Genomic DNA, 12248 nt, shown 5'->3' on the forward strand with positions numbered 1-12248 from the left:
ACACAATCGCGCACACAGCACATACACAAAAATTCACGACAGCGCCTAACTCATCACCTTTTTCTGTGACCCTTGACCTGTCCAGTGCCCATGTACAGCCAATCGCCGCTGGTTACGGCAGAGAGAGGTGTGTCGGGTGGCATGCGGGCCGTCAACAAGCTGCCTCGCCACCGGCCGCTGGCTCGTACGCAGAGCGCACCTTTGCCCCAGTCCCCCCAGGCCCTGCAGCAACTGGTGGTTCAACAGCAGCACCATCACTTCCTGGAGAAGCATTACAAGGTAGACACAATTACACACACACACACACACACACAGATGAGCACACGTGCAGATTCTCACATAATCTTTGTGTGTTTGTGTGTGTGTAGATGCTGTCAAAGGGGACAGATTTACCTAGGCCACCACCCACTCACCCAGAGGAAACAGAGGAGGAGCTTACAGAGACCAATGACATGCAGGAGGAGGATGAAGGGGTGGGCCTTCACAGGTGTGCCAGTATTTCTGTGTTTGTGTGTCTCTGTGTGACACACAGTGCTTAACACATTTATTAGCCCCAGCCTGATGTGAGGTTTATGCCAATGCCAAAATCCTCGTTTGTGTTCAGTAATGGTTCCTCCAGCAGTATGTGGAAGCTGTTTAATGCTAAATAGAAATATTGTTTTTATCTGTGAATTTTCAAATTTGTTGCTTTACAAAGAAGCTGAAAAGCATGCTGTTATTTGTTTTTAATTAAGATTGCAAATAACAATTGAAATTACAAATACAATTCCTGAATATAAAAAGTGAATGTTCTGTTCTCAGAGATGTCCACTCCGTTAGCTCAAATATGAGTATAAAAACATGAATTCAGTTTGTTATTATTTAGGCTTCGTTATTAGGCTGGTTAATAACAATATAAATATATACATATATATATATATATATATATATATATATATATGTATATATTATTATATATCTGTAGAAATGAAGAGTGTGGCTGCTCCTATTTTTACATTTTTACTGATCTTGTTGGCTGACGTAGTCATCACAGTTTCCTCTTCTGAGCTCAGAGTTTTGAGAAATATTTAAGTGACTCACAACACGATTTAGGTTTGTGGTTGCCTGCCATTATTTCTACACGTTATCTTAACTGGTGCTCCTGGCATAGCTGAGATGGTTGTTAGCGGAACAAGCTTATAATGGATGGCTCAAACTGTGAACCCAAGTGCTTTGGTGCTAAACACATGCAGGTCATGGATCTGTTACAGAGAGTCAAGTTTACAGTGTGCAGTGTTTTTGGTTTATAGTCAGATGTCTGTACAAACGTTGGGAGTGAAAACTGCAGAGAGCTATAGAGCTCTTCATCATCACAATTAAACTTCCTAGGTTTTCTTCCTATGAATTTTCTATGACTTGCATAACAACATAAAGTGTGTCGCTCTTATTATTGATGTAGATATTTGACTGCCTAATCATCCCATCAGTCAGCTGTCAGAGTTCAGGTTTAGGTGGAAATGTTTGAACTGAAACAGCCCTGGACTCAGTCTTAAGACCCGAACGGATCTTGTTCAGTTTCCTTTGGTTTTGCTCTTGAATCAAAACATTTTTCTGAATTGCTGTTTTTCCTGGAAGGAAACACTGTAAAACATGAGCTTGTTATGTTTGTGAGATTTCAACAACAATAGATGACTCATTCTCTCACCAGGTCCTACTTGTGTCCTGCCTGCTAATTTGTGCTGCTCTTGGTAGATCATGCCGACATCATTATTGAAATGAACCGGCTGTGCCTGTTCGAATAGCTTTACACTCTCGTTGGTGCGTTGTTCAGTTGCAGGTTGTCGATCAGTTGCCCTGCTTTGTAAATCTGACCCAGAAGCTAGTTTTCGTAAAGAGCATGTGTATCTGGCTCCTGGACACACCTTTTCCCTCTGTTCTGTCCTCTCATCCAATCAGGCTTCAGAAGGAGGGGTCTGATGATAGCACGCCTTCATCTGAGCGTCTCGGCGTGCACGTGAAGGGTGAGGAGGAGTGTGGAAGCGTGCATATCAAAGGGGAGAGCACCGAGAGTGAGCTGGAAGAAGAGGAAGAGGATGAAGATATCATTCAGTTGAGGGAGGGCGACGAAGAGGAGAGAGGGAGTTACAGTCAGGTTTGTGTGTGAATACAGTGCAGCTTTGCATCATTGATAATCAGCTTGGTTCATGTAAATGGGTGTGGTCAGTTAGTGAGTGCTTGGGCTCATCTGATAATGACAAGGTGTCCAACAGGAGCTCCTTCAAAGCCCACGGTCTGTCTTAAAACTCAGGACTTGTTGGTTCCACAGCGTCATCCCACAGAGGGATGAGTCACACAAATGCATCACTGACCGCCTTCCTGCTGTTTTGCATCTCGCTGCGTTTGCTCTGTTACAGCGGTTGCTTTGCGTTAGTGATCTGACTCATCCCAGCTAATGGTCGGCCTCTTACTTCAGTCTAAAGCTGAGGTGGCTTCAGGTGTTTTTCACCCACGCACAACTGTTTTCACACATAGCAATTCTGAGCTGCAGTACATTTACGTATCACTTCAGAGTATTCCTTTTGGGCTGAGCTCATTGCATAACGTGTCTTATCTGCTTTCAGGAAAAAGAACACACATTGAATTTCCCAAAATTTGACAAACGCATATTTTTCTGTCTTAGACGAGGCTAAGTGTTCTTGAAGAGCCAACTTATACAATGTGATGCTCAGACCACTTGGCAGTGTGCAGGGTGGTGACGTCTAACTGTGTGAGCACAACACTGTTCAAGGACTCTGACTGAACGTAAGGATCACTTTGCTCAAAGTGGATCAGTGATGCTAACTACATGAATTCTTTTCCATTTAGTCTGCCATCTGGTATTCTAAATATGTCGTTCCACAATCAGACTCTGATGCCAACATTTGGTATCAACAGTTGAATTGGCCAAAAACAGAAGGATGAGCTGAGCAACACCAAAAGACCACGGAGACTACACATGGCAGATAAAGGTGATAATCACAGTTGAGTTGTTTCCCTGGTAAACAAAAGCCCTACATAACATTGAGTAAAGTTGAGAACATTTAAATCTACAATTAGTGAATGTAAGTAGAGTTTAACCTCAAAGTGAGTGGCTGCAGTGACGAGCACAAACAGCCAGATTAGAACAGCCTTACAAATGTGAAACATGATAAGAGCATGAACAAGGACAAGAAAGCATCATTATTCATATACCTGATCGCCTCTCCAACATAGTAGAGACGGCATTAAGGACTTACCTTTCATATCTAAGAAGTAAAGCCTCAACAGAAATACTTTAAGCCTGCCTTTTATCAAATGGCCAACAGAGGGCGACTTCACCAGCTCTGAAGAAGTGCCGACGTTTTTTTTGTAAACACTTCTGCGATGAGTTTATGGTCACAATCATTCAGTTCAGGTCTTATTGAATACATTATCGTAGATATATTTATTGATTGACAAGTGACTGTTGTATTTCTCGGTTTAACTGTCAGATCCAGCGCTCATCATAGCCTCACTTTTAATGTTTCTTAGACCAGTGGCTGGTGCCACAGAGGCTGTGTCCATCTTTTATATACATTTTATATAAAGGCACAGACACTACTGCACCACTCTTCTTTATTGATTATGTGACTGCAGGTGCAAACTGTACTTTCAATCAGATGCTGCAAAACTGATAAGATAGTGCTTCACAGTTCAGCCTTGCAATGGTCCAACAGAAGCACCTCTTAAAGCAAAACATGGAGAGGTCTTGAATGGTTACCAGCTTACCTGAGCACACAACACTGAAGCCACAGAAGGAGAACTCTCAGTTTTTGGTTTGGCTTCCGAATGTTTAAAGGTTTCTGATATACTCAGTTATGGTACACTGCTCTTGTTACGTTGAAGCCTGTGGAGGGATTGTGTATAAAAATAGCTGTAATTCCTAAATGGTTAATGCAAGATTTGTGGTCAGCCTCTTGAATTAAAGCTGAAGTTTCCACTTCAATCACATCTTGATTGCTTCATTTCATTGATTTAGTACAGAGGCAACATTTCTGTAGGAAAATTGTGCTGCTGTCTAAATACTTGTGGACCCGACCGTAAAGGTTTGTGTGTGACGTGCGTGCTAGCGGTCATTGAGTTTAAATGCATTTAACCTGCACACTTCACTGTGTTTTTCAGTCATCTTTTTCTCTCCAGCCCCATGACACCTCTGACCCATGTTCACTGTTGGTGGTACTTACTGAGAGGAGGGTTAAAGTGGATGCTGTGATTGTGGAGAAACAGCTTTATTTATTTATTTATTTTTGCACCGGTACTCGATGAGTCATCAGAAGAAGAAGAAATCAGATGCTTAACCAAAACAAAAAAAGATGGCATTTGAATATGAACAACTTCACTGCTTTCATACAGTGTATACAGTAATATGCAAAATCAGAGGGAGGATGCTTCCTGGGAGACTGCATGATGAGATCAGGGCTCTGCAGGGGTTCACATCCTCTGCTGCAGGACCTGTTGTTGCTCAGTACTTCAAGTATCAGGTTGGATGTTTGGGGCATGTTGTTGAACAGTGGAAGAAAGACAAAAGCCTTTAAAGCTGACCCAGCCTCAAGATAATGATGCACAGACACACACACTTGTTGATGCCGCAGTGACATCACCAGCTGATGACTCAACCACTGGACTCACCGCTGTGTGTGTATGTGTGTCCTGTATGTCTGTATATCTTCGAGTGTGTGTCTTTTAGTGTCCACCCACGCGTGATGAGTCACCCAGATCGCAGCAGGGAGCACAGCAACACTCCCTATATATAGACACCACAGAGTGTGTGTGTGTGTGAGGGGAGTGGTTACACAAACCTGAAATCACACACACACACCATGAGGGGGTGGTGATCAGTTAGATTTCAGGACAGTCAGTCCAAATGTCATGAAAACGGAACACAATTTTTGTGAATGATACAATATTTTGAATAGTGATTTCAGTGTGTGTGTGTGTGTGTGTGTGTGTGTGTGTGTGTGTGTGTGTGTGTGCGTTGGCAGAGACAGAGAGACAGGACTGGTTTTAAGTGTGCTCTCCTCTTAAACACACACATCCTCCATCGCTGCAGTGAATGAGCTGATCTCTGATTCATCCTCCTGCAGTGAATCATTACTTTCTATCTCTTCTCTCCCTCCATCCCTGTCCCATCAGGCCTTGCAGCAGCTGGGCGTGTTCCAGTCCTCGTTGCCCCACAGACCCCTGGGTAGAGCGCAGTCCTCTCCTGCAGCTGCCGTTAATCCCATCAAACACCTCTTCACTACCGGTCAGTTTTCTGTGTTTGCGCTTCTTATGTGGTTGTGCGTGCGCACATCTGGTTTCCCATTGGATAACAATGTGATGGTGTCAAGTCTGCCTACTGGAGGCCTCCATACTTGTTGCCTAGCAACAGGGAGCTGACTCTCTCAGTTGACGGTTCAGATGAACAGCGCATGAGCCCATCACTCGTACCTTGTTTTATATTTGATTATTTTCCAGTAAGAGCTCTTCCTGTTTTTATGTTGCATTGATGTGCTGGGACGAGAACGTGCAGGTCAGGGTGTTCTTTACTGTATGCTCTGAATCCACAGGACAACAGCTCCATATGAGACTTCCTTGCATGAGTACTGTAAACTAAACTGTTACACAGAGGAGTCTGAGCACTTCACGTTTTAATCGCCTCACCTAGAATTACTTCAGCTCACACTGTGCAGCTGGCACACTTATAAAGTTTATTCAGACCATAAGCTGCGTTCTTGGCATTTTCAAAGCCAGAGAGAGGGAGCGTCACAGTAATGACCTGTTCTGCTCCAAGTTTGAATTCTTGGATTTGAATCATAGTTCATAAGTAATCCTTATTCATCTCACACTGTGTGTTATTAAACAGACTGGTATTTATTCTGGTATTAAATTAGCTTTTAACTCTTTGGTACCAAATAAAGACTTAAACCATGAGTTTTGTGCTGTTTTCCTAGTCTAGTTCTTTTATGTAGAAAAGGGTTCACTTCAACATGAGCTTAGCCTGAGATGGGGTCTGACCAGGATGAAACGAGGGCAGATCTGACAGATGTGGCTTTGTAAAAATGTTGAGCAAGCTTGAAAACAGAGGCTCCAGAGAGCATGCTCATGTTAATCCTGATAATGAAAGCTGGTGATTAAGGTGACCTGTCTGTCTTTGACAGTTATTTCAGAGTAAACGTGTGGCTGTAAATTTCGAAATCTTAAATCTTCATAGATTGTGTTCTTATTGTGTTGCTGTGACCAGTTCTCTGCCTCATTTCATGCTTAAAGTGGATCTTTTGTTTTCCACACCATAACAGACCAACCAGTGTTAAATTCCAGTTTACGAATATAAAAACAGACTTTATGCAGCTGCACATAAATACATGTAATTGCTAGTTGCTCCTGACATCTTGTGGTGATCATTGGGTACTACAGCTGCTGTTGACCCGGTGTCCATACATCTGAAGGACAGGCTTTTATTTCATTGCAATACCTGTGTGTATCTTTTTCCTCTCCGTCTCCAGGGCTTGTATATGACAGTCTGATGCTGAAACATCAATGTGTGTGTGGGAACGCTCACATCCACCCAGAGCATGCTGGGAGAGTTCAGAGCATCTGGTCCAGACTGCAGGAGACGGGCCTGCTGGGCCGCTGTGAGGTACACACACATTCTTAAGTTTCAGATAAGGCCTTCACACTGACGGCAGAGCCTGCAATGATTCGTTCAATTCAGTTTATTGATTTATACGCTATGTAAAAGCAAGTGCAGCACATGTGTCATTTCTTGCAAAGTTGATTTTGTTGTATGCAAACATTACTCTCTGTCTGTGTGTGAGCAGAGGATTCGTGGGCGTAAAGCATCTCTGGATGAGATCCAGTCCGTCCATTCAGAGTTCCACACCCTGCTGTATGGAACCAGTCCGCTCAATCGGCACAAACTGGACCACAAGAAGCTGCTCGGTACCCGTCTGTCTGTCTGACTGTCTGTCTACACTTTCTATACACTGAAGCTTGACTAAAGTAAATTATAAATTATAAATTATAGAGTAAATTATAGAGAAAAATGCAGCCCTGGCTTAACTTTTGCTGTACGAGTTAGCATGAGTTTTATCGCTTCTTTAAATGTTCCTGTTTAATTTTTAGAAATGAAGTAATACATCAGTCAGACACCCAGATCAATTATCCTCACAGTAACGCCACAGAGGAAAATAAGACAGGAATGTCACAGCATCCTTACTGTAAATAAGCTCAGGACCCAGCAGTGTGTCCACTGTAAAGGTTGATAACATTCAGATGTCGTGATGATTGAGTGTGTGTTCTGACAAACCAGTTATGGTCCTTCCATCCTGTGTTTGGCTGTTGCCTGTGTGGCAGTCTGTTTAGTTGGTGTCGTACCCACTTTACTGTTTGTCTGTTATTATTATTTCCACTTGTGATAAATGTATCGAGCACTTCATGTAAATATGTGCCGTAACCTCAACTCTGGCTGATTTTCGTTCCAGGTCCGATTAGCCAGAAGATGTACGCTGTTCTTCCCTGTGGAGGAATAGGGGTGAGATTCTCTCTTTCTAGCTGGTCTGCCTGTGTTAGTGTTAGCCCTGGTCTGAACTGTGTGCTGCCCCCTGCAGGTGGACAGCGACACAGTGTGGAATGAGATGCACTCATCGGCTGCAGTGCGCATGGCGGTGGGCTCGGTCATCGAGCTGGCCTTCAGAGTGGCTGCAGGGGAGTTAAAAGTAAGGCTTTCACCGAGGCAACCACAAACCATGAGTGTGAGCTCATGCTGCGTGCGCGTCCCCCTCACTCTGTGCTTGTTTCTCTAGAATGGCTTCGCAGTTGTTCGTCCTCCAGGGCACCATGCTGAGGAGTCCACGGCTATGTCAGTACACCTGTCACAGAATTCTGACTACATTTCTCTCACTACATCTCCAGCTTGACTAATATGTTTTTTTAATGTGTTTGCACAGGGGCTTTTGTTTCTTCAATGCAGTCGCCATTACTGCCAAGCTGCTGCAGCAGAAACTTGGAGTGGGCAAGATCCTCATTGTGGACTGGGTGAGAGGGCAGACACACACACACACACAGTCATGTTTTCATATTTTTGTGGGGACATCTAATTGACATAATGCTGTCAGCCTAAATCTAAACCTAACCTAACTGTAACCCTGACACTAAAATCACATCTCAAAAATGCCTTAAGCCCGTTCAGTTATCTTAGTGAGGACCTTCATTGACATAATGGTTTCCCCAGCCCCTTACCCTAACCCAGGGGTGTCAAACTCAAATACACAGTGGGCCAAAATTCAAAACTGGATCAAAGTCGCGGGCTAACATTAATATTCATTGAAAAAAAAATCTTCCTCCAAATATAACAAGGAATCTTTTCTTATGGACTCAAACAAGTTTTGCTGAAAAACTGAATATGGACCAAGCAAAGCTTAATACTAAACAATATATATAACTATATAAACGTATATATAACTTAATATTGCACACACGCAAAATCAAAATTCCAATTAAATAACACATCAGTGGAATTCATTTCTTAAATAAAAAATGTATTTGCAGCCTTCTGAATTAAATTTTATCATTTATCAAATTTTCATCATATTCTCCCACCTGTCCAGAAAGCTCCTGTTTTCTGCCTTTCTTTTTGCCATTTTGGTATAGGTAGCATGGCAGTATTTGCATGGTTGCTATGACTATGGTCAACAGAGGAGAGGGTGCTAATGGGTCCTGTCATGACTGACACGCCAAAACATCAACAGAGCATTCTGGGAATTGTAGTATTAGCAGTACATGCACTGTATAATACTGGCAGGCCAGCTCTAATAGTAATTTTGTATGGCTTCGCGGGCCAAATGTAATTAGGCTGCGGGCCAGAGTTTGACACCTATGCCCTAACCATTAAAAATGAATGCCTAACCCTTACCCTAATACCTAACCATAACCTAATTGTAACCCTGACACTAAAACCACATTTCGAGCTTCAAAAAGGCTTCAAACGTGTGAGGACCAGTGTGTGTGTCCTCACAAGTGACTGTTGGTTTTCACAAGTATAGTAGAATGCAGATTTCGGTCCTCACAAAGATAGCTAGACAGGAACACACACACACAGTTTCTCTATGACTATAGAAAACATTATATTTACATAGATTTTTTAGGCATTTCATATTTAATAGAAAGTGTAATAATAACTTCATTTTTACTCCAAACTTTCCCCCCCGAACAGATGAATGCTTCTTCAGTTTGGGTGAAACAGATTTATGTTAATACATTCAGCAATCAATGCACTGAAAGATGAATGTATTAATGATGCAGCTGGAAGCAGGATTTAGGCCTACTGGGGTAAGATCAGGGTTAAATGTGACTGTTCATTATTGCAGGTGAAGTGACGTGATTGGACAAAGATAATTTGAGTAAATACAAAATGCACTATTTGAATAATGATTTCATGTGTTAAAGGATAAAGAAAAGCTATCCAAACCTACCTTTTGTGTATGTAGCCTAGTGGACTCATTGTATCTTTGTTAAATTATGAATTATTTGTGATTCACCACATTTTATTAGGATATCACAGTTCAGTTTTGCTAGCCACACCCAGACCTGATTCCTAGCAGACCTGCCGAATCAAGACATCAGTTATAGCGTCAGTATACCCTCTACATCGGTCCTTTCACTCACACAATATTATCACACAGTCATTTCTATTTATCCCGCTTTAACTCTCAGAAAGCTGCTGCAGTATTCTCCATCTATCTGTCTGGAAATGGTTATAAAGCCGTTTCTAACGCTTTAAGACTCCAGTGAAAAACAGTTAGAGCAAAAAGAAAACAAAGGCATGTCTCACATTTACCAAAACAGCATCTTGATGATCCCTGAGAGTTTTGGGAAAACATTTTTTTAAAAGGTTTTAAAAAGTTAAACTAAAAGGGAAATGAATCTGAGTGAAAGGCTAACCCGTCCCTGTGTGTCCACTGTGTCTGTACCATACGTTCCCTCTGACCTTCTCTCTGACGCTGCTGTGATATGTCACTGCAGGACATTCACCATGGCAACGGCACTCAGCAGGCCTTCTATAGTGACCCCAACGTCCTCTACATTTCCCTCCATCGCTACGACGACGGAAACTTCTTTCCTGGCAGCGGCGCTCCAGAGGAGGTAATCACACAATCCCACCGGTCATTCTGTGGGCGTGAGGATTCGACAAACCAAAAGTTTCAACCTTGGCTGACCACACTTGCATAATGTAGTGCACAGGAACGAACAAGAGGCAAATCAACGAGAACCGGTGGCTATTTGAGTTTAAATGGCAAATATGGTCACAGGAGAGACAAGACCTGATTGCAGGATGCAGGAGGCCAATGACTGAGAAAGCAACAAGAATACAGAGAGAGATTAACTGATGGTGAACAGGCAGACAGACAACTGGAGGCTCACAGACACAAAGTGAAACTGACAGAAATGCAAAGACAGCAGAGTTTACAAACAGAATGGCTAAAGACACGTGATGATGATTGTTGCTCTGTCCCTGTTTGTCCTGCTGTCTGCAGGTGGGATCAGGTGCAGGTGTTGGTTTTAATGTGAACATAGCGTGGACCGGAGGAGTAGATCCCCCAATGGGTGATGTGGAGTACCTCACTGCTTTCAGGTAAAACTTTTCAACGTGGAGATTTCATCGTTTCGTGATGTTTGTACTGCCATGTATGCGTTTGAATGGTGTTAATTCAGGTTTGCAACACAAGTGGAATCAAATTCTGTTGGCAAAAAAAAAAAACTCCAGTGGTGAAATTTATTTGCATCCAGTGAAGTAAAAATGTGTGTGTGTGTGTGTGTGTGTGTGTGTGTGTGTGTGTAGGACTGTGGTGATGCCCATCGCTCAACAGTTCAGTCCAGATGTGGTCCTGGTGTCAGCAGGCTTCGATGCAGTGGAGGGTCATCAGTCTCCTCTGGGAGGCTACAATGTCTCTGCCAAATGTGAGTACAACCTTTAGTTTGTTTTAATTTGGGGTTTTTGCTCAACTTCTTTTTTCTTTTTTGACCAGAACTAGCTGTTTTTCAACAGTAAAAAAACAAACGAATAGAAACATGCTGTCTCTCTACAGAGCCGTCTTCTGAGGAGTCTATGTGACTATGGTTCACATGCAGTGTTTCTCACGTGTGACGGTTGTGTGTTGGCAGGTTTTGGTCAGCTAACGCAGCTGCTCATGGCTCTGGCGGGTGGGCGGGTTGTTATGGCGCTGGAGGGCGGTCATGACCTCACCGCTATCTGTGACGCATCGGAGGCCTGCGTCTCTGCGCTTCTGGGAGACCCGGTGAGAGTCAGAGTCTAATATTTATGTCTTAACCTTCGACTTTTACCACCTGGAGGTGTTAGCCACAACAGTATGGAACAACAACACCAGTGTTTACAAGGTTTTGTAATGGTTTGAGGTGACTGAGCACACACTGTAATTACTGCTTCGTAGCTTTCTTACTGGCACAAAAGCTATGAAGCCGATTACACTGTGATACACACACAACCACATTCACACCATGTAGTGCATGTCTTTGAACTGTGGGAGGAAGCCAGAGTACCCACTAACTCATAAACTAATAAAGAGAATAAAGCATGTTAGCTAGCCTGTTCTGTGATTCAGCGATGAGAACATCACTCCTCACTGGTTAGCAGACTTTCTTGAAGTGTCGGGCACTTATTTTTTGGTTTTCCCTTCTCTCTGTCTCCGTCAGTGTGACTCTATGTTTCAGTGGCCTCAGGAGAAGCCCTGTCCAAAAGCCTACGCCTCCCTGGAGAGAGTAATAGAGATCCAGAGTAAGAAACGCTCGCTAAACTGCCAGAAACCCATGAGATCGTATCTTCTCAACTTCCTGATTGTATTTCTTTCTCTCACTGTGTCCCTGCAGGTAAACACTGGTCCTGTCTCCAGAGTTTGTCTCAGACCAGTGGACACTCGCTACTCGACGGCCCCTTGGGGGCTCAAGGCCAGTCAGAGAAGGATGAGGCGGAAACGGTCAGCGCCATGGCGTCTCTGAGCGTTGATGTTGAGCAGCCAGGCTCTGTTCCTGATAGCACAGAAACCAGCAGGTCAGCAGTGCACAGTGAAAGCTTTATGCTACAGGGCCAGGAGAGCACGCATGTCATCCAAGAACATTAGTGTTGTAATTCACAATAAAATGAAATGAATCATGTTTTCAAACAAATTCTCAGGCTTGTATTTATTCATTTATGTTGTTTTGCTTTGACCTTCTCT

At 43.1% G+C, this 12248-nt stretch overlaps 1 protein-coding gene across 2 annotated transcripts in view; it reads left to right on the plus strand.

Annotated features, from left to right (window-relative positions):
- The window catches only part of hdac5 (histone deacetylase 5), a 63716-nt gene that overhangs the window by 44613 nt on the left and 6855 nt on the right, over nt 1–12248 (plus strand). For both annotated transcript variants that reach the window (XM_084926949.1, XM_084926948.1), the window contains 16 exons: nt 86–279; nt 369–487; nt 1936–2131; nt 5170–5281; nt 6522–6655; nt 6837–6957; nt 7500–7549; nt 7626–7733; nt 7821–7876; nt 7965–8052; nt 10039–10158; nt 10551–10648; nt 10856–10974; nt 11179–11312; nt 11728–11809; nt 11902–12082. In XM_084926949.1, the coding sequence (XP_084783075.1) occupies nt 86–279; nt 369–487; nt 1936–2131; nt 5170–5281; nt 6522–6655; nt 6837–6957; nt 7500–7549; nt 7626–7733; nt 7821–7876; nt 7965–8052; nt 10039–10158; nt 10551–10648; nt 10856–10974; nt 11179–11312; nt 11728–11809; nt 11902–12082 (1912 nt within the window). The remainder of the gene's footprint in view (nt 1–85; nt 280–368; nt 488–1935; nt 2132–5169; nt 5282–6521; nt 6656–6836; nt 6958–7499; nt 7550–7625; nt 7734–7820; nt 7877–7964; nt 8053–10038; nt 10159–10550; nt 10649–10855; nt 10975–11178; nt 11313–11727; nt 11810–11901; nt 12083–12248) is intronic.

This window comes from Perissodus microlepis, chromosome 4, assembly GCF_051167445.1.
Source record: "Perissodus microlepis isolate ML-2025 ecotype Zambia chromosome 4, ASM5116744v1, whole genome shotgun sequence".
Taxonomy (NCBI): Eukaryota; Metazoa; Chordata; class Actinopteri; order Cichliformes; family Cichlidae; genus Perissodus; species Perissodus microlepis.